Source organism: Chiloscyllium punctatum, chromosome 5, assembly GCF_047496795.1.
Source record: "Chiloscyllium punctatum isolate Juve2018m chromosome 5, sChiPun1.3, whole genome shotgun sequence".
NCBI lineage: Eukaryota > Metazoa > Chordata > Chondrichthyes > Orectolobiformes > Hemiscylliidae > Chiloscyllium > Chiloscyllium punctatum.
In genome coordinates this window covers 32,318,656-32,339,604 of record NC_092743.1, presented here as the reverse complement: position 1 = coordinate 32,339,604, position 20,949 = coordinate 32,318,656, and the positions used below count along the sequence as shown (strand labels likewise).

Here is a 20,949-nt window from a genome sequence, read left to right as displayed (position 1 = left end):
CTGCTTGCATCACACTCTCAAGCAGCACACTCCAGACTCTAACTACTTGATCTTTCAGGAGTTGGAACAGTTTCTCCCAATTTATGCTGTTCAGACCCCACATGACTTTTAACCATAATTTTTCTGTTTATTGCTGTTTATGTGACTGCTGTGCCACGAATTAGCTGTTGTTGCTCCTTCCCTTACACCTAAGGTAGTTAAAGTACTTGACTGACTTTAAAATACTTTTGAGATGTGCAGAGGTTGTGAAATGTGCACTATGAATGCAACCTACTTTGCATTATCGTAGCTCCCTTGTGGGAAATATTTTATTTGAATGCCAAAGAGGCGATTAATGAAAAAAGTGATAGGATGACCAAGTCTTACGTGTTCTCAGAGCATGGAGATATTTATGAGATATGTTTGAACAATGGAGCACACAGAGCGAACAATATTGGGTTACATCAACCATTTGACCTAACTGGTCTATGCAATTTCAGAACTGACAGGCTGTCGACACCACACACATCATTTTGCTCCATTCTTTATTCAACTCTTGGTGACTTCTTCTATTCCTTTTACTTTTGTGTGCTTTTCTCGATCACATTGATCTTTGCTGTTTGTTTCAACTACTCCTTGTGGTCGCACATTCTTTCCACTCCTTTGATGAAGAGGTTTCTCCTGAATTCCTCCTGCAAGTTTATTACTGCCAACTTTATAATTTTAGGCTCCAGTTTTGAACTCCTTTGCAATTGGAAATATTTCTGCATGGATACTGCATTGGTTGGCTTTTAATGGAGGTGGTAGGGCTGGTGAGTGCTATATGTCAAGTGAGCAAGAGTCCAATGTCCTTCTTTTAGTATCAGACCACCGTATTAAGTGCAACTCAGGTACTTAACTGAAGAGCAACAGTCCTTCCCCAGGAGCAAGCACTCGTCAGGTGGAAGCTCCATACACAAAGTGGTGCCAGCCAATGAATGAGTCAGCGGCTGCTGGTGGGGTGATATACATCCAAGATCCATTATTACTGCTCAATGTCAGGCCCTATAGTGAATGATGGTAGGAGTCAGGTGCAGGGAATTCTTTTGGTGTGGATTACACGGAGAGATATAGGTTCGCACTAAGGGCCTGGGGTGGCTTTCAACTGGCACCCCCTTACTGATGCTGGGTCCCTTGGTTAGGAATTAAGTGCCTGGTAATGAGGGAACTACCCTCCTTCCCCACACTAGGAATTTACAAGCAATCCCAGATGGGTTTGCTTCTTATGCTTTCCAAATGGTAAGCTCCTGCTCAGGGTTAATGCTACTGGTGGCAGGTTGAATGCCTTACATGGTTAGTCCCACATTTAATCTGTATGGAAGCATAGAGGTGGCAGAATCCCTCTGTACATTTTCCCACCCCCATAAATTCCACCACTACCACCAAGCCTGAAAAAGGGAGACCGTTAAATTCCACCCATAATCTTAAAATCTCAAGTGACCAATCTTGTTTTCCAAAGGCAAAAGCTCATTCAGCCTTTTCTGTTAATTATCCTTTCAAGGTCATATCACCTGCTTTATCCTTTGAAAATGTGGAGTCCTGAATTGTGGATATTATGTCAAGTGTAGATAAACCAAATTTCATGTCAAATTTAACACAACTTCACCTTGTGTTAATTTAATCTCCTTTAAATTAACCCCAATGTTTAGTTTCTACTTTTTTAATGGCTTTATTAAACTGAAGTGCTAGTTTCAAAAGATCTGTGAACATATATCTCAACATACTTCTGCTCCACTTAGAGTCTGATTATATAAGCTTTATTCTTATCAAAATCCAACACCTTGTAATTAATTATACTGTGAACAATTACTAATTATATACTGAATCTGTAGGTTTATCAAAGTCTTTGGCATTTTATTAATTTTTTTTGTGTAAAGTTCACCTAGTACCATCTGCCATTCTAAACTGATGTTAATTTTAAATTTGAAATATTACTTTGATTTCTGTGTCCAAATTGATAAAGTGAATTGTGAAAAACAGTGACCTCACCACTAATCCCTGATTCTAATGTTTTTTGCCAGTTTGTGTAGTTACTCTCAATGTGCACTCTTGTTTTCTTGCTGTGTAATAAGCTTGCTATGCTTTCTGCTATCTGTGTTCTGATTCAATATGCTCTGATTTTAATTATAAGGTTAATAATAAAGTATTTTTGAAAGTCCAAAGATATTATATTACTGTTATCAAGAGTATCTGTTACTTCAGGATTCAGTGATTTTAGACAAGCCTAATACCATGCTGATTGCTCTTTTAATTGCGCTGGTGGCTGATTGTTCTATTTTAACTTTAAATGATTTTCAATTACCCCTTTGAAAGTAGAGATAGTGACAGTGCAAACTGTGGAGCAAACAGACTCAGAGGATGGTGATGGTGGCGTTGAAGTCTGACCAATGAAGATTTGTGAGTTCATGGCAGAGTAAACATTAATCATGGGACATAGGAAACTGAAATCATTTCTGTTTTGTAACTTATAACTAGATTAGTTAGAATATAGATCCAGCCTCTTCAGTGATATGATTTAGAGGTAGTTTGCAGAGACCTATTTACTCTTCTACACCTCATTAAATTAAGTTTGAACCAAACATGGACAAAAGAGCTCAATTCTAGTTGCTAAGTGCCACTAAATCTGTGCGATAGTGTACTGGCAAATTTATTATGTGCCTATGATCCATTTTTACCTGATCTTCTGAGTGCTCACTGAGATAGTCATAGGGAGGCTTGATATGTCTCTGTGCGCATACTTCACAAGAAAAATTTGAAAACTGACATTCCTGAATGAGTACAAATTAACCTCATTAGAGAACAAAAATGGCTAAGGAGAGACAGTATGAGACTTGGGTTGTACAACATTCAAGGTGGCTGGACCAGGTAGAGAGAGCACATAACAAAACACAAATTTCTCAATTTCAAAAATAGTGACACAGCGTACAAGAGTAGGGAGGTTATGATGAACTTTTGTAAGATACTAGTTAGACCCCATCTGGAGTATTGTGTTCTGGGCCCCACACTTTAGAAATGCTGTGAATGAATTGGAGAAAGTGAAGAGGAGTTTTATAAGAATGGTTCCAGGGATGAGAACAAACAGTTATGCAGAAAGACCAGAGAATTTGGAACTGTTTCTTCTTTGGAGAGGAGATGGCTAAGAGGAGATTCGATAGAAAGTTTCAAAATCTTGAGGATTTGAACAGAGTAGATAAGGATTAGCTGTTCCCTTTTGAGAACTGATTGAGAATCAGAAGTACATGTTTAAAGTACCGTGGAAAAGAAGCAAATGCCATGTGAGGAAAATCATTTTTACAGAGTGGGTAGTTAGAGCCTAGAATGCGCTTCCAAGAAGTGTAGTGGCAGCAGGACCAATTGGGGCATTCAAGAAGGCATTAGGTGATTATTTAAAGAGATACAGTGTTCAGAGTTACAAGGGAAAGATAGGAGATTAGCACAAAGCCAATTTACTCAGACATAATGGGCTAAGTGACCTGCTATTGCTCCACAGTAATCCTGTGATTAATTTAATGTTGCTTCATTGGGTGATGTTGAAGCCAATTTGCTTTTTTTTGTTATGAAAATAGATGAAAAATTATAGTCCTTTCCTTTCACAGTTGTATGCCCAGCTGGCAGCTTTTTTCAGGATGGCACCTGCATTCTGTGCCAACATGGATTTTATCAGGAGGCTGTGGGAAATGTAAAGTGTAGAAAATGCCCAGAAGGAAAAAAGACAGTGTCTGCTGGAGATTTTTCAGCTCACCTGTGTAAGTATTATATTTAAGTCTATATTGAATATTTTTATGCTTTTCTAGTTCCCTGCCTTTTACCACTTACCTCTGACCTCTCTGCTGCTTCATCATCTGATCTGTCCAACCTTCCAGAACCGCTATTGACAACACGCACATCCCCTAATGTAATCAAATTAGAAACTGTTGGAGAATCTCAACAGGCCTGGTAGTATTTGTGGACAGAGTAATAGAGTTAATGCTGTAAGTCCAATACAAATCTCCTTCAGAACTCAGTTGCACTGATGGCTTCTGATTGTCCCCTCTGCCATCCTTGTTCATAGCTCATTTCCCAGCCCTGCCTCTAATCTCTTCCCATTTCAAATCTCCTCTGATCTTTCTCCCCTGCCTTTCCCATTACCAACAACGCCTGCAATCCTGCTCCAATCTCTTTTGCTGACCCTACATGGCCTCTGATTGCTTTATCCACTTCTTCACACACACACTTCCAGCCTCCTAGTGCATTTTATATTTCACTAAATATTTCACTAAAAGTTTCTAGCAATGAAAGAAATCAATGAAACAACAACATTTCACATGGGGTCTTCCATATTCCCTTGTCCCACAATACTTTACATACTTTTGAAGCACAGTTACTTATAATTTTGCAAACACAGTACTGCAGACTATTTATTCTATATCAAACAACAGTGACTTCAATGACCAGGTCATCTGTGGTCATGCGATTGGTTGACCAATAGGGTTCAGTCATATATTCTGAATATTTTAGATGACTGAGACTCTTGATTGGTGTTTCTAAGACTTCACTGTTGACAAACCTGGGACCACAGGGTTTGCAGGAATGACAGTGATTTAAGTTAAAATTAAAATTTGGAAGCAGAATCCAGTCATCTGATGTTCTGCTTTGTGGCCACACAAGGAGTGTACAGACTGTCTTCTGTTGCCATCACAGAACAGCAATAATGAATTCCTGGAATTGCAGTTGATCTTAGCTATGACATTGTGGAATGATCAGCATGTATCATCCAACTACTGTAGACTCTTTGATGTATTTTTTTACACAGATTTCACACAGAAGGCAACAGCTCAATTTGAATTCCTTTTACAAAAAACTTTGAGTTCCTTCCAGTACCACATATAGCAATTGATGTAAGATTAATAGTTGCACTTAAAACTGAAATTGATTGATATTACAGGATTGGGGCACAGACTGATGCACGGAGTTAGGCCGCGGCTCAGCCATAATTTCATTAAATGTTGTAGCAGTCTTGTAGACTAAAGGATCCTGTTCCTCACTTTCTCTTTTATGTCCCTAAGTCTCTTAGCCCTTCAAACCATGTCTAACTGCCCCTTGGACTCTGATTCTTATTTTGCAAATCCAACACTTCATAAACTCAATTCAATATTATCACTACCCTATCAATTGTCAATCTCTTTGCATTTCTACCCTTTGCCACAATAAATGGTCCATTCTGATTGACAATGCCAAAATAAATCAGTGATTTCACTTCAAAGTTTCAAACTTTGACAAAGGACCTGATTTTGACTCTCACTGGGAGTGAACTCAATCCTGTGCATTGACTTTGAGTTGGATGGCCTCATCTGAATGTGCCCCCTCTCTCCAGTAGCTGTTTGATCATTTCCTGTGGAAGATGTTAACAGATAGATGTGATGGGAGAAGCTCAAGCAGCAAGGTATCTCTGGAAGGAGGATCCTGGAGTTTAAAGGGAGGGGGAATGATGGGAAACTGACAGGGAACAGAGGACCACAAACTATCCTTGGTAGTCCTGATCATCTGTGCTTTATAGATTTTTATTTTAACTCACTGGGCTGCTGATAATATTATTGAACAGCATGGCCAAGGTAAGTGTTTTGCTCAACAGTAGTTAAAACTACCATTCATTACAAAACTTCAGTTTGGTTTTGCTAATAAGGCTCTTACTAGTATCCAAACTGAATTTTATATATCATCAAAACCAGGCTTTGGCACCAGTGTAGAAAAGAATAGTGTCCTTTTGCTACTTTCCCACCATTAGGGAAAAATAAATAGTTGCAATTAAGGAAGATATTTTATTCTATTGACAAATTCCCAGATACTCCATACATTTACCTATGTGACCCTAACAGGTTTAACAGAGTGTGAAACCAGTCCTTGGAATCCAACTTGTGATTCTCTAGGACAATATAGAGCAGTTCAGCAAAATGCCGACACTCAGAAATCTTTCTGCGTCACTTTGAATGGAGAACGATTACCTTGGACTGAAACCATCAGCCCTCTCACTGAGTCTGATTGCATTGGTGAGTAGATGTGTTTTAGATAATTTGAATTCTTCTTGGCTTGTTACAGTGCAATTTTATCAAAGGATGTGTTTACTGTTTGAATGAACATTAAGCCCCATTGTCAGTCATTATCCTGATCTTTCCTAACTGCCAGCGCTTTTGTGATCAGGATTTCCCTTTGTGACCGTACCTGCCATCCAGATTGAATGAGTCAAAAAGTGTGATGGTGGAAAAGCACAGCCAGTCAGGTACCATCCAAGGAGCAGGAGAATCGATGATTTGGGCATAAGCTCTTCATGTGCAGGGTAGTGGGTGGGGGACCCAAGGAGGCTGAGAGATTAATGGGGGGGGGGTGGTGGAGGGGGTTGGAGTTGCAGGTAAGGTAGCTCGGAATGCAATAGGTGGATGAATGTGGGGGTGATGGTGATCGTTTGGAGTGGAGGATGGAGCAGGTAGGTGGGAAGGAAGATGGCCAGGGAGGACAGGTCACGAGGACAGTGCCAAGTTGGAGGGTTGGATCTGGGATAAAGTGGGGGGGGCATAGGGGAGATCAGGAAACTAGTGAAATTGACATTGTGGTTGGAGGGTCCCAAGGTGGAAGATGAGGTGTTCTGCCAACTTGCAGACCATTTCAGAAATCATCTCCTGGACACATGCATCAATCAATCCCACTGCCCTGTGGCTGAAAACTTCAACTCTCTCTCACACTCTGCCAAGGACATGCAAGTCCTGGACCTCCTCCATCGCCAAATCCTAGCCACCTGACACCTGGAGGAAGACCACCTCATCTTGCACCTTGGGACCCTCCAACTATACAGAGTCAATGTCGACTCTCCTGCTCCTCAGATGCTGCCTGACCAGCTGTGCTTTTCCAGTGCCATACTTTTTGACTTTGATCTCCAGCATCTGCAGTCCTCACTTTCACCCAAACTGAATGAGCCAAATGAATAACCAGGTGAAATATAGTGGAACTATTTTTCTCCAATGTTCTTCCTCCCAGTTCCTAATCAGTTTGGAAGTTGAAGTAACACATTTTAAGCAAAAGGAAACTAAACAGATCCTAGACCTAACCATCTGAGTCAATCTATGACATAATTCACATGCTCACGTTATTGATTTCATAGAATCCCTACAGTGTGGAAGCAGGCCATTCAGTCCATCAAGTCAGCCACTCTCCGAATGCATCCCATCCACTCCCATTTCCTTTACCCTATGCTTATAATCCTGCATTTCCCATGTCTAAACCACCTAGCCTGCACATTCCTGCACACTATGGATAAGTTAGCTTGGCCAATCCACCTAACTTGCACATCCTTGGACTGTGGGAACAAACTGGAACACCCAGAGGAAACCCATTCAGACATGGGAGAACGTGCAAACTCTACACAGACAGTCACCCAGGCTGGAATTGAACCTAGGTCCTTGGTGAGGCAACAATGCTGACCACTGAGCCACTGTGATTTAAACAAACAATCCCTACAGTGTCATTTTTATGCAACGAAACATGAAAGAGGTGCGGTTATCATTATTTGCCTCGAGAGCTATAATTCAGCTGAAATCTACAAATCAGGATGCAGAAAGAATGAAATCCTGATATATTGAAAGATGCACTGTTCAAACACAAAAGGGGTCTAATGGTTATTTTATGTCATCATGGCCACAGCTCATACGTCCCGGATCATCTATGGGCATATCCAACATTAATCGTAATATGCATTCTATTTTTTAAAAAAGCGACATCAACTCAAAAGTTAACTGTGGATGTTAATTTATTGTCTGTTGGGTGAGAAATAGACTCTGGAATATCATACCTGATGAGTTGTCAGGAAAGGTTCAAAGAAATGGAGTTTAATGGGAGAAAGTGCAGTAAGACTGACTGCAATCTCCTGGGAATTATCTCAAACTGTGAATATGTTGGACAATAAGACAGCTGAGAGATATGTTTTGTGTCTTCTCCTTTCATGAATATGCAAGAGCAGAGGTATATAAAAAATGCCAGCTCAGGTCTGGTCTTGGTGTGTCAGTGGATTAAGATGTGCCAGTGGAAGATGGTGACCTAATAAACTGAGGCACATGTGAATGCCTATGGGCTGAGATATTCATGTATCCCCAACCTGCGTTTGAGCTCAAGTGTGCTGTGATTGTCACAGTTGGAGAGCCACCCACTAGTCACTCCAGCATTGCAGGTAAAATACAATTTTTCTCTGAGTGTCTGTGTGGAGTTTGCACATTCTCCACAGCCAGCCAGCAAGCTAGTCAAATGGAAGTAGGTTAAAAGAAAGACTTCCTCACTCTGACTGCTGCCAGAAAACCTCCAGAAAATGGAAACAGTGCAAAAGAAATTCAACAAACTTGAAAAAAATCAAGGATTCTGAAATCAATTGCTGAACTGTCAACATCTCGATTCATTCTTCATGAATAACTCAGGGACTGACCCATATATCTTTTAAGTTTTATCTTTTTTTTGAAGTCATTTCACATTTCTAATCTGCAGATATGTGTGTTACATTATTCTTTCTTCTTGTGCTTAGTAATTAATAAACATACTCTTCTCTTAATTCAAGAAAGCCTGATTGTATTGACTCCTTTTAAAACATAAATTCATTTGGGTCAGGGAGAAAGGCTCCACAAGGGAGGGATTCTTTTTTAAATTAATCTTGCTACAACTAACTAAAGGGGTGAGTGAATAAAGAAAGGGAGCCTGTTGTCCTTTCTCACCCAGAAGTTTGATAACTTGGAGTATTCTGTGTGGAACTATAATAACTTGGAGAACCTCACCTGGGGTCTGGTCAGAGTGGATTGGGTCTCATTGGGATTTGGCCACAACAAATTGGGAGCTTGTGGACACTGTTTGAACTAACAGATGAAATGCAAGTACTGAAGTAGGTAAGCAGTCACTTTGAAACTAATTTTTTTTTTAAAACTGCAAGAGGCTTTCTTGAGTTTGCACTGTTACAGGATAGAGATGTCTATGTTTGATGCCACTGCGTTCCTAGCAGTATTAGGCAAAGTTACTTCTGAAGATTTAAAAGTTTTGACTCACAAAGAGTTAACAAGTTTAGCGAAGCACTTGAAATTGGAAATCCATTGGAAGTTAGAAAGCCTGAATTTTTTAAAACATAACCATCAGTTTACGGGTGCAAATTAATGATGCTGAAATGGAAAATGTAGCAGTAGCGAGTTTAAACTTGGGCAGCGGCCATTAGAATTTCACTAAGAAGGGAAGGAAAGACCAAGGGAGATGAAGGAGAAAGAAGAGAAAGAGAAAGTGTGAAGACAAAAGTGAGAGCGAGTATTGGGAAACAAAGGGATGATTAACGAGAGCTATGTGAGAGTATTTCAGGATAAAAAAGGCAGGTAAAGGGGTTTGATCTAAGACTGCTTGAGTTGAGAAGCATGTATCCTATTGTGAAGACACCACTGACTCAGACTTAAGGGCAGAAACAGCTTGTTTAATTCCTAAGTTTCAGCAAGCAAAGGTGGAAGCCTTCTCTATCATTTTCAAGTAGATAGCACAGCAGTTGAAGGGGTGAATCCAACACTGGACCATATCCTGCAGGGTAAACTTCAGGGAAAGCACATGCAGTTAACTTGTTCTTGCCTGAGTAAAGTGCCACTGATTACAAGGTAGTACAAAAAGGTCATCTTATGTGCATCCCATTTAGTGCTGGAGGTGGGCCATTAAAGGTCCGAAACCCTCAGGAAATAGCCTGTTTAGATGTACCTGAAACTTTAGTCTTAATCAGCTTGCATTTGACCAGAAGGTACGAGCAATTAAGACAGAAGTCATGCTGGAAACCTTCATGAAATAATCTTCCTTAAGGAATTCAATAACTTCAATCTCTTCCCAATAACAATGCACCTTGAGGATCAGAGAGGGTCCAGGGAGGCCACCACACTTCCTAAGGTTTTGCACCCAACTGAAGAGGGTGGGTGAATAACACAGGAAGCCAGTAATTCACTCCACTTACCCAAAAGATTGACAATTTGGGATATTCCACCTGAAACCATCAGTATTTGGGAAATCGTACTCATGGTCACCCAGTAAGATCCCAGTAATTGGCTGTTCTCAGTCAGGGAAGTACAATAACAAAAAGATAAATGACACTGAACAAGTATCTGAGAGTAGAATCAGAAGTTTAAACTGTGCACAGTGTACATTTGTGCTGAGTGGGCGGGCTGTTGATTTGGAAGGTCATTAGTCCAAGGGTGGATTAGTGAAGATTTCAGGATGAATGGATAATTTGAAATTTTGCAAGATAACCTCTGAGGATTAATGGTATTGCAGATGACATGGTACAAATAATTTGTAGTAGGAATAGGAAAGCATCACTGTATGTAGTAAGACAAAGATAAAACTAATCAAGGGACACAAACAGGGAGAAGAACTGTATGTGTGTCTTTAAAAAATGTGCTTCATAAAGCTCCATTTTCATTTGTATTTTACTTATCTTCATACCTCTGTGTGATATTGTATAAAGCCAATATATCCAAACTCTCCATTAATGGCATATTCCATCGTCTGCCTTTTGATTCCTTTCAGTACACACAACCTGGAAAGTCAAGGAGAGAGTAAGATAAGCATCAATTATCAGGGGAATAATTTTTGCTCATTTATTGATTCTTATATTTCTTAAACAATGTTGTTTTTTTTAATTTTTCCACCTGAAGTGTTCCGACAGTTTGAAAGTGTTGATGAATCCCAGCTGATTCTGAACTCCGAAGGCACAGACATCAGCAAAGTTTTACCAGTGCATACTAATCGTCAGAGACAGCTTCTAGATTGTCTCACAGGTCAGATAAGTCAACTCGCTCTGATTGCTTCATCATTTCATTCACAAGAATTTTACAATGGTTACAGACTGATGGCAAAAATTTACCCTGTTATGTCTGTGCTGGTGATCAGTAGAAACATTACAGCTAACCACACCCCCTGCTCCTTCCCTGTTCTCCATTGCTCCATTACCTGTCAATCAGCACTGTGTCCATGTTATCACTTTCCCTTTTATACCATGGTCTTCACCCTTGCTGCTGTGGTATTATGTGACACTTTATTAGAAGTCTTTTGGAAGTTGTTCAACACAATATCAACAGAAGTACCAGAAATAATCATTTCCGTTAGCTCATCAAAAAACTCATACAAGTTTATTAATATGTTTCCATCTTCTAGGGCTCTCTGGATTTAGCTGCAGTCTCCTTTTCTCTCATTGGAACATATCTCAACTGTACCTGGATGCCTTATTTGTTGTCCTAAGGCTGCTTAGCTCTTGAATATTCTTGTTGACCTGTGCTATATCCATTTTGATTCCTCTTCCTATTTAATAGCTTCATTCTAGAATGCTAGTTGGCATTTCCAAGATTAGCCTCAACTTTAAGACCCCATGAGCAATGTTCACTTCTTACCACCTTTTAACCCGTCTGTTTTGAGAAAATGGCCGCACCACTCCAGCTTGCCTGCCAACACCAACGATGTTATGGCATGGACACAGAAATATTTAGGTAAATTGGCTTGGGAAATCAATTAACAATGAAGTAACTTTTGTGGGCGAGCTGTTGATAATGATACTTACAAGCTCATGATATAGTGTCATGGAATCATACAGCACGGAAATAGGCTGTGTGGCCCAATTCATCCATGCTGACCAGGTTTCCTCAACTGAACTAGTCCCATTTGCCTACGTTGATCAATATCCCTTTAGACCTTTCCTTTCCAGATATCTGTCCAAATGTCTTAAATTTTGTAAATGGACACACTTCTATCACTTCCTCTGACAACTCATTCAGGCCCTGTTAAATTGTTTCTCTCTCACCTTAAACCTACGCTCCGTGTAAAAGACCTTGGTTTATCTATGGTCCACATGATTTTACAAACCTTTATAAGGCTACCCTTTAGTTTCCAATGCTTCAAAGAAAGAAGTCCCAGCCTATCCAGCCTCTCCTTATAACTCAAACTTTCCAGTCTTGATGATGTACTTGTAAATCTGTTTTGCACCCTTTTCAGTTCAATAACATCCTTCCTATAGGAGGGCAACCAAAAATGTACGCAGTAGTCCAAATGAGGCCTTACCAATGTTTTGTACAGCTGCAACATGACATCCCAACTCCTGTACCCAATGCTCTGACCAAGAAGAGATGCATGCTAAAAGCCTTCTTTACCACCCTATCTACTTGTTACTCCACTTTCAAGGAATTATGTATCCTAGGTCTATCTGTTCGACAACACCCCCCAGGGCGCTACCATTTACTATGGAACTCCTTCCCTGGTTTATCTTACCAAAGTGCATTACCTCACATTTATCGGAGTGAAACTCCATCTGGCCCATTGGCTCAGTTGATCAAGATCCCATGTGCTCTTAGATAACCTTATTCACTGAACACTATACCACCAATTTTGGTGTCATCTGCAAAATTACTAACCATGCCTCCTATATTATCATCCAAATCACTTATATTAATGATGAACAATAGTGGCGCCAGCACCAATTCTTGAGGAACACCACTGGTCACAAGCCTCCAGTCTTAAGAATAACTCTCTACTACCACCCTCTGCCTTCTATCATCAAACCAATTTTGTATTCAGTTGGTTAGCTCCTCCTGGATCCTATGTGATCTAACCTTATTAACCACACTACCATGCTATATTTTGTCAAAGGGCTTGCTGAAGTCCATATAGACAAGGTCTACCGTTCTGCTTTCATATATCCTCTTCATCACCTCTTCAAAAAACCCAGTCAAATTTGTGAGACACCATTTCCAGCACACAGAGCCATACTGACTATTGCTGATCAAATACATGTAGGTCCTGTCTCTCAGAATCCCCTCCAACAACATACCCAGCACTTATGTTAAGTTACTGGTCTGCAGCACCCTGGACCTTCCTTGCAGCCTTTTTAAATAATGGCACAACATTACCCACCCTCCAGTCTTCTGGCACCTCACCTTGACTGTCAATTATACAAATATCTCTGCTAAGGGTCTTCTAACTTCTTCCCCCAGTTTCCCACAATGTCCTCTGATACATTTAATCAAGTCCCAGAATTTATCTACCTTTATGAATTTTAAGGCCTTCAGCACCTCTTCTTCTGTAATGTGGACTCTTTTCAAGACATCACTATTTATTTCCCACTATTTATGTCTTTCTCCACTGTAAATACTGATTAAATATATTTGTTTAGGATTTTGCCCAACTCCTGTGGTTCTGCTCATAGACTGTCTCATTGATCTTTAAGTGCCCTATTCTCTATAGTTACTGTTTTGCCCTTAATTTACTTGTAGAATCTCTTTGCGTTCTTCTTTACCTATCTGTTAAAGCTATCTCTTAGTCATCTAGTGTTCCCTACTTCTGCCAACCTTGCCCTTCACACGAATAGGGACATGCTAGCCATGAACTATCATTATGCCACTTTTTAAAACCTCTCACTTGCCAGATGTCCCCTTATCTGTGAATAGCTTCCCCCAATCAACTATTGAAAGTTTCTGCACAATACCATCAAAATTAGCCTTGCCCCAATTTAGAACTTTAACTTGTAGACCAGACCTATCCTTAGCCATAACTATTTTAAAGCTCATAGAATTATGGTAACTAGTTCCAAAGTAGTCTCCCACTTACACCTCAGTCACATGTCCTGTCTTATCTTCCAAGAAGAGGCCGGGTTTTACCCCTTCTTTAGTCGGGCTATCTACCTATTGATTGAGAATTTTTTCTGAACAAACTTAACAAATCCTCCCCGTCGAAGCTCTTAATACTATGGCAGTCACAGTCTATGTTTGGAAAGTTAAGTTAAAACCCCCACTATTACAACTCTATTATTTTTACAACTATCTGCAATCTCCCTACATATTTCCTCCTCAATTTCCTGCTGATTATAGTACAATTCTATAAAAGTGATCACTCCCTTCTTATTTCTAAGTTCCACACATACAGCCTCACTGGACAATCGCTCAGGAATATCCTAAGAATTATCATGATGTTTTCCCTAATGAAAAATGTCATTCCCCCTCCTCTCCTGTTTCCACATTTATTCTTCCTATGGCATCTGTACCTCGGATCATTGAACTATCAGTCCTGACCCTCCTTCAGCCATGTTTCTATAATAGCTATGATATCCCGGTCCCATGTTCCTATCCATGCCCTTAGTTTATCTGCCTTACCTGTCTAGCCTCTTGCATTGAAATAAATGCAATTTAATTCATCAACCTTCCCTCATTCCCTGCTGTGCTCTTGCCTGCCTTGTCTGTTTAATTTGCTCGCTTTAACATCTGTACTAGTGTCAACCTTCTCTTTCGTCTCACTACTAGTTAGGGTTCCCCCATCCCCGCCCCGTCGGACTAATTTAATCCATCCCGAGTAACTCCCTAGCAAATCTCCTGCCATATATCTGTCCCATTTTACAGAAATGGCAATGGGCAGCATCTGGATAGTCATTCTCACATTTTATTTGCAATCCTGCCAAAAAGGTGCCCAGTTAGAGGCTGTAGAGTTCAGCCCAAGGAAAAGCCAGACGAGTGAGGTAAATGTTGTCTTTCTTCATTTCAGAGGAGCATTGTGACCAGTGGATGCCTTAGGGACTGCATTCTGTTGGTTCTGATCTGTGGCTCCTTTGTGTAAAACAAAACATGAGTTGAAGTAATTTTTGTTAAAAGTTAAAAACCACTTCCTATACTGCTAATGTGTCTGTTTCATTTATTGTTCCATTTATTACTTCTTGGACTCATTCTTTGAAATTCAGTTTCAACCAAAACCTCAAAGGGGTTTTCCTCTCTAGAGATAATGACAAAAATGTTGGGAAGGAAAAATAATTTGGTGAGTTGGTCTGGCAGAGACATCTACCCTCTTCTTTCCACCTAACCAATGTGTAGAGTGGGACTTAGAGTCATAGAGTCATAGAGATGTACAGCATGGGAACATAACTGAATGGTTTTGTTTTCCGTTACCAAATGACCTGTGTTTTTTTTTTCCTATATGAACCACTAGCATATCACTTGTGTTGTCCAATTGATTCAAAGAGCGACAAAGCCCATTGAGGATGATGTAGGCCATCAAAGGTGACTTGGGGACTTTCTCAACTTACAACCTTGAAGTGATCAATTAGCAGCTATTTGAGGACCTCAGTGAACCACCTCCATGAACATTTGGCTTCCCGGCAGACAACAAATGTGACTGGGTTCAAGCTGGGTAACTACGGTGACCCTGCCTGACAGGGTGTTGGAGGGGGTATCCATTTGTCCCAATAGGCAAACAATTAGAGACACAAATGGGAGGGCATCTTCCAAAGGCCATCCCTGCCCTAAACGCCAAGATCCTGGATTCATTCTTTCCCATAATACTATTCCACAAGAAGCAAAAGCAGTTCTACCTTCTAACTGATGGATCATCTGAAATGTAAATCTTTACTTGCTGTCAGATTACAGTTGGAGGCAAGTAGTTTCTGGGGATCCTTGACATCATTATTGAAGCTATAATTCACTAAGAAGCTTGTTGGTGTTCACCAGTCATCCCTTAGCAAGCTGATGGATGCATGATCCTGTAAGCTTTCTTAGTGGGAGAGATGTCAACTGAGTCAACACTTAACACACCCACTCCACACTAAGTCAGAAAATAGGGAAAACTGCAGCTATGCAATTGTGAAGTACAGGAGGAGGCAAATCAGCCCACTGTCCCGATGCCTACAGTTTGAAAGAGTTATTTTATTAATCCCAGTTAATTTCTCATTGTGTTTATAAATAACTATTTAGTATTCATAATATGAATACAACAAAAAATTGTCAAAACTTTTTATATTGCATTCATTGGGACAATCTACAAGTTATACCAAGATGTACTGGAAGCTGCATATTAATACACAAGGCCCTGTTCTTTAAAATAAAAAGAACATACACACTTACTGCACCCGTTTCAATGGAACAAAATTGTTGACAGCAGTTCTCTGGTTCATTTGTCAGGGCAATGCTTTGACTAATCAGAGTCAATGTGCTTCGTTGAAAAATGTAAACAAAGCTTAGCAGTTACCTGGCAGTCATCATTAACTAGTGCATTCTACACGACAGTGCTTTAATCAATCAGAGACCACTTTTCAATGAACCAGCATTCTTTCCCAATACAGTATAGTGATGTTTGCTCTTTACAATGGTATTAATGCAAATAGACCGGGCAGGTGCAAGATTAAAAACGTCAACAAAACTTTTCTCAGAAATACTCAAGATCTATGTCATCAGATGACTATTTGCATCACTTAGTTTTGGGCCCTTCACAAGCTGAAATGACTTGTGAAATGACCCTACACTATTACAGTCAACAGAGACATGAGCCTTTCTTATTCCATAAGCTTGTTTTTAATTTTACTCTGAATCATAGATGTGACAGAACCATGTTTAAACCTAACAGCAAATTTACCCAAGAATGTTCAAAAGCTTTGGAAAGGGGTGAGTGCAGGTGCAGGTGCTGAAAGTACACAGTTAGATAAATGAACCTTATTGTCTCCTGTCTGGTTTGCCTGTTAAAATATTTCTACTTGTGCTTGAGATAAATTGCAAAGTTTCACTTATTGAAAACCATCATCTTTCACTTTGCAGAATGCTCAGGAAATGAGACATGTGACTTTCTGGTGTTATACCACAAAGGGGAGGTTTTCCATTGTGAGCTTTACAGTACCTCTGAATCCAACTTGCTTTGCAGAACCTTTGGACAGGTAGGAGAGATGATTTGATCTTCTATCCGAATTATTGATATTTTTACTGAAAATCCTGTGTGACACTCTTGCTATAATGACAATCATCAGAAAGCAGAACCAATAGAAAAGCCATCATAATGAATCCCACAGTGCAGATACTTCTTCAGAAACTGTGAAGGTCATTTTCAATTCCCACAAAGACCTTCTCTTTTTTTTAAATGAATTCGAAAGGTCATGGAATGATTGAATTGTCACAGAACATAAGGACGCCATTTAGCCCAGCATCTGAGCCAGTTTTCCACAGCAACTCAGACCATGTCACCTCCCTGCACTTTGAATGTCAATAGTGCAGAACAAAACCAAATTTTGAAAGAGCATACAACTAACCAAGCTTTGTTTAGGAGACTTTTGAGCTTGGTTTAAAAAAATAATTACAGAAGAAAGAATAAGTAGTTCCATAATTCAAGAGTAATTTTCTTTATTCATCTGTGGATGTGAACACTGCTAGCTTGCCAACCTTGACTGCCCATTCCTAGTTGTTCTTGAGGTGGTGGTGGTGGTGGTGAGCTGTTGTCTTGAACCACTGCAGTCCACAAGCTGTCGGTGGACCCACAAAGCCATCAGGGAGGGAATTCCAGGATTTTGACCCTGCAACAGTGAAGGAATTGGGATATATTTCCAAGTCAGGATGGTGAGTAGCTTGGAGAGGAACATCAGGTGATGCTATTCTCATGTATCTGGCACCCTAGGCCTTCCAGATGGAAGTGGTTGTGGGTTTGGAAGGTGCTGTCTAACATTTTTTATGAGGGACAATATGAGGGAAAATTAAAATAAAAGGTGGGAGATGAACATTGGAAGTGGAATAAAAGAAGTGTCTGAAATTATGCCTGAATAAACTGATAGACTGTCCATTCTATCTGTCCATTCCAACAACCAAACATATGAACAAATCAACGGCACACCCATGGGCTCACCCATCTCTGGACTCATAGCAGAAGCGGTAATGCAAAGAATAGAACAAACAGTCTTACCGCAAATTCAACCCAAACTCTGGGTCAGATATGTGGATGACACCTTTGTAATCATTAAAAACACAGAAATTGAGAACACACACTGGATCATCAACCCCACACTCACAGGAATCCGATTCACTAAAGAGGAAGAAAAAGACAACCAACTCCCATTCCTAGACGTGATGGTACAGAGAACACCTAACGGAGAATTCACCACAAAGGTATACAGGAAAGCCACTCACACAGACCAAGTCCTGAACTACGAAAGCAACCACCCCAACACATACAAAAGAAGTTGCATCAAGACACTATTTAAAAGGGCCACAACACACTGCAGTACACCAGAACTGCAAAAAGAGGAAGAAGAACACCTATACAATGTATTCGCCAAAAACGGATACCTGTGCAATTTCATCAACAGATGCCTAGAGGGAAGACACCAGAATGAGGACATGCCGCAACCCAAAGGACTAGCCACACTATCATACATCAAGAGCATTTCCGAACTGACAGCCAGACTACTGCGACCACTAGGACTCATAACAACACACAAACCAACAGCCACTCTCAGACAACAACTCACCAGGATGAAGGACCCGATATCCAGCATGAGCAAAACCAATGTAATGTACAAAATCCCATACAAGGACTGTACAAAACACTACATAGGACAAACAGGAAGACAGCTAACGATCCGCATCCATGAACATCAACTAGCCACGAAACGACACGACCAGCTGTCCTTAGTAGCCACACATGCAGATGACAAGCAACATGAATTCGACTGGGACAACACTACTATTATAGGACAAGCCAAACAGAGAACAGCCAGGGAATTCCTAGAGGCATGGCACTCATCCATAGATTCAATCAATAAGTACATCGACCTGGACCCAATATACCGGCCACTGCAGCAGACAACTAGAACTGACAACCGGAAGCGGCAGATTCAAACCACTATAAATGCTGGAGGAAAGATCACAGAAGCGCTTCACAGGAGGCTCCCAAGCCCTGAGGATGTCACCTAGACAGGGGATGAAACAACTGCAACACAAATTCCCAGCTCGGCAAACAGAACCACAACAACTGTCCATTCTCTTCAGGAGTGGCTCAATCACACAGATATTGGTGGCGAGAAATTTGTTGACAAAGTGTCATTTCAACTGAATCATGGAAAAGGCATGAAGATCGTCATCTGGGCTGTGCAAACAGAGACCTGCAGCATTGCCTGACCTCAAATGTTTGGGATAAATCTGTGTAGCACTCTCTCCCTTGACAATATTCATTGGAAAGTGATTCTTTATATGTTCTCAATGTTTTATGAATTTCTCTTTCCCATGGCATGCACCTTGTCTGGCTGGAGCTTTAGGGCTGAATCTCCACTTGGGTGCTGTGCAGATGATGCCTTTAACGACTCTTTCTTTGAAAGCTTTCAGTCTAAACCCCTTGTCAGTTGCTTGTTAGATAACTGTGAGTGACTAGAGACTCCGCCAGAAAGAGCAGCCTGAATGAAGTAGGGTATCTACAAAAATGCAGAATTCTTAGAAAAGTAGAAGGCCAACTGAATCTACAGAGATAGGGAGGAACAACATTAAGGAGGAATTTAACATGAGGAGAAACTCAGTATTTAAAATATTAGACAGCAGACATAGCCCATTGACAATTGTTTGTGGTTCTTCATACTTCCAGCCATTTATTAGCATCTATATTACTCATTGATGACCATCTCATATGCTGTTAGTAAATCAGTTTGATAGCTGTTTATTATTCCATCATTCCACTTACAGAGTCAAGGATTTCTGGGGAGTTCATCTACAGTCAAGTATGATGGGATTAGTTGCCAGCTCAGGATCAGCAGTAATGGTGATGGAAATCTGAGTGTCTACCGGAAAAAGGGTAAGTGTTATGTGACTTCTATGGAAATGGGCCATCTGTAGATGCAAACATATTTTATTGAATGAGCTCATGGGATTGACATTGAATAGCCTCAGGCTACAAAGCCAACTTTCATTGTAATTCTGCAGCAAAGGAGGAAACATATGTCAGGTACAGTGCATTAAAATGTGGGGTGGCCCTTCAAAAGTATAGAGAGTAGAGGAGATTGCATAATAAGAAAATTAGAGCACAAAGAGGGGCCACAAAATATCTTTGGCTGATGGGATCAAGGCCTCTTATAAGTATATTAAGAGTAAGATGATTAGGAGGGAAAAGAGTAGGACCTATTAGAGACCAAAGAGGCAACCTGTGCATGGGGTCAATTGACATGGGTGAGGTGTTAAATGAATATTTCCCATCTGTATTCACAGAGGAGAAAGTCATTGTAGTGGGATTGGGATGGTAAGGTTCTAGAACATGTTAAGATTACTAAGAAGGGGGTTTTATATGTTTTAATGGGCATACAGGTGCACAAATCCCCAGGGCCTGATGACATGTATCCCAGGGTGCTTTGGAGGCAAGGGTGGAGATTAATGGGGCTCTGACAGAGATATTTAATACGTCACTTGCTGGTTGCTGGAGATTTGGTAAGCTACTGAAATGCACCTTGTAGATTGCACTTACTGCTGCCACTGATGGAGGTGGTGGAGAGAATGAATGTTGAAGGTTGTGGATGGAATGTCAATTAGTCAGGCTGCCTAACTTACCCTTTAATTTCATCAACAATAACTTCTATTCTACAATCCTTGATCTTGTTAAATTGCAATATAACTTCAACATTCAGTGAAAATGGTTTTAGTTATTCTGAGGAAGGATTCTGCATCTTTGTGATGTTTTCTCCCTTACTCTTTTTCATTTGGATTTTCCAATGCTGTGAACCTCCATAGTGAGCATGTGACTCACATGCAAATATGGACAACTTTATGTCTTTTGAATGCTTGGCAACAACTAGTTGTTTGTCTAAAGTTCTTTGTGCATGAATGCTTAGAATAATGCGAAAGGTACAATTTGTACTTGAAACATGGGAAATGCTTCTTAGCATTAGCTTTCCCAGTTAGGAACATTTACATTCTTGATGTAAACTTCAAACAAGCAAAACACACACTTGTCAGGAAATAGAGTGAGAGCAATGTTTCTGTGGTTATGATGGGAATGTTTACTCTAATAACAGAATGTGGACAGAGATAAAATGAAACCTAAAGCTAACTGAAGTGGCTTTTTTATAGTCCAATTATTTTTGGCAGAGAATATTGTAATTGCATGAAGCTATTTTTTAAATAATAACCTACCTTCAACACTATGACA

At 40.2% G+C, this 20,949-nt stretch overlaps 1 protein-coding gene across 1 annotated transcript in view; it reads left to right on the top strand.

Annotated features, from left to right (window-relative positions):
- The window catches only part of tg (thyroglobulin), a 366,459-nt gene that overhangs the window by 59,699 nt on the left and 285,811 nt on the right, over nucleotides 1–20,949 (top strand). Inside the window, exons 20-24 of the mRNA XM_072569545.1 lie at nucleotides 3,615–3,764; nucleotides 5,874–6,044; nucleotides 10,698–10,820; nucleotides 16,599–16,714; nucleotides 19,497–19,605. Of these exons, the coding sequence (XP_072425646.1) occupies nucleotides 3,615–3,764; nucleotides 5,874–6,044; nucleotides 10,698–10,820; nucleotides 16,599–16,714; nucleotides 19,497–19,605 (669 nt within the window). The remainder of the gene's footprint in view (nucleotides 1–3,614; nucleotides 3,765–5,873; nucleotides 6,045–10,697; nucleotides 10,821–16,598; nucleotides 16,715–19,496; nucleotides 19,606–20,949) is intronic.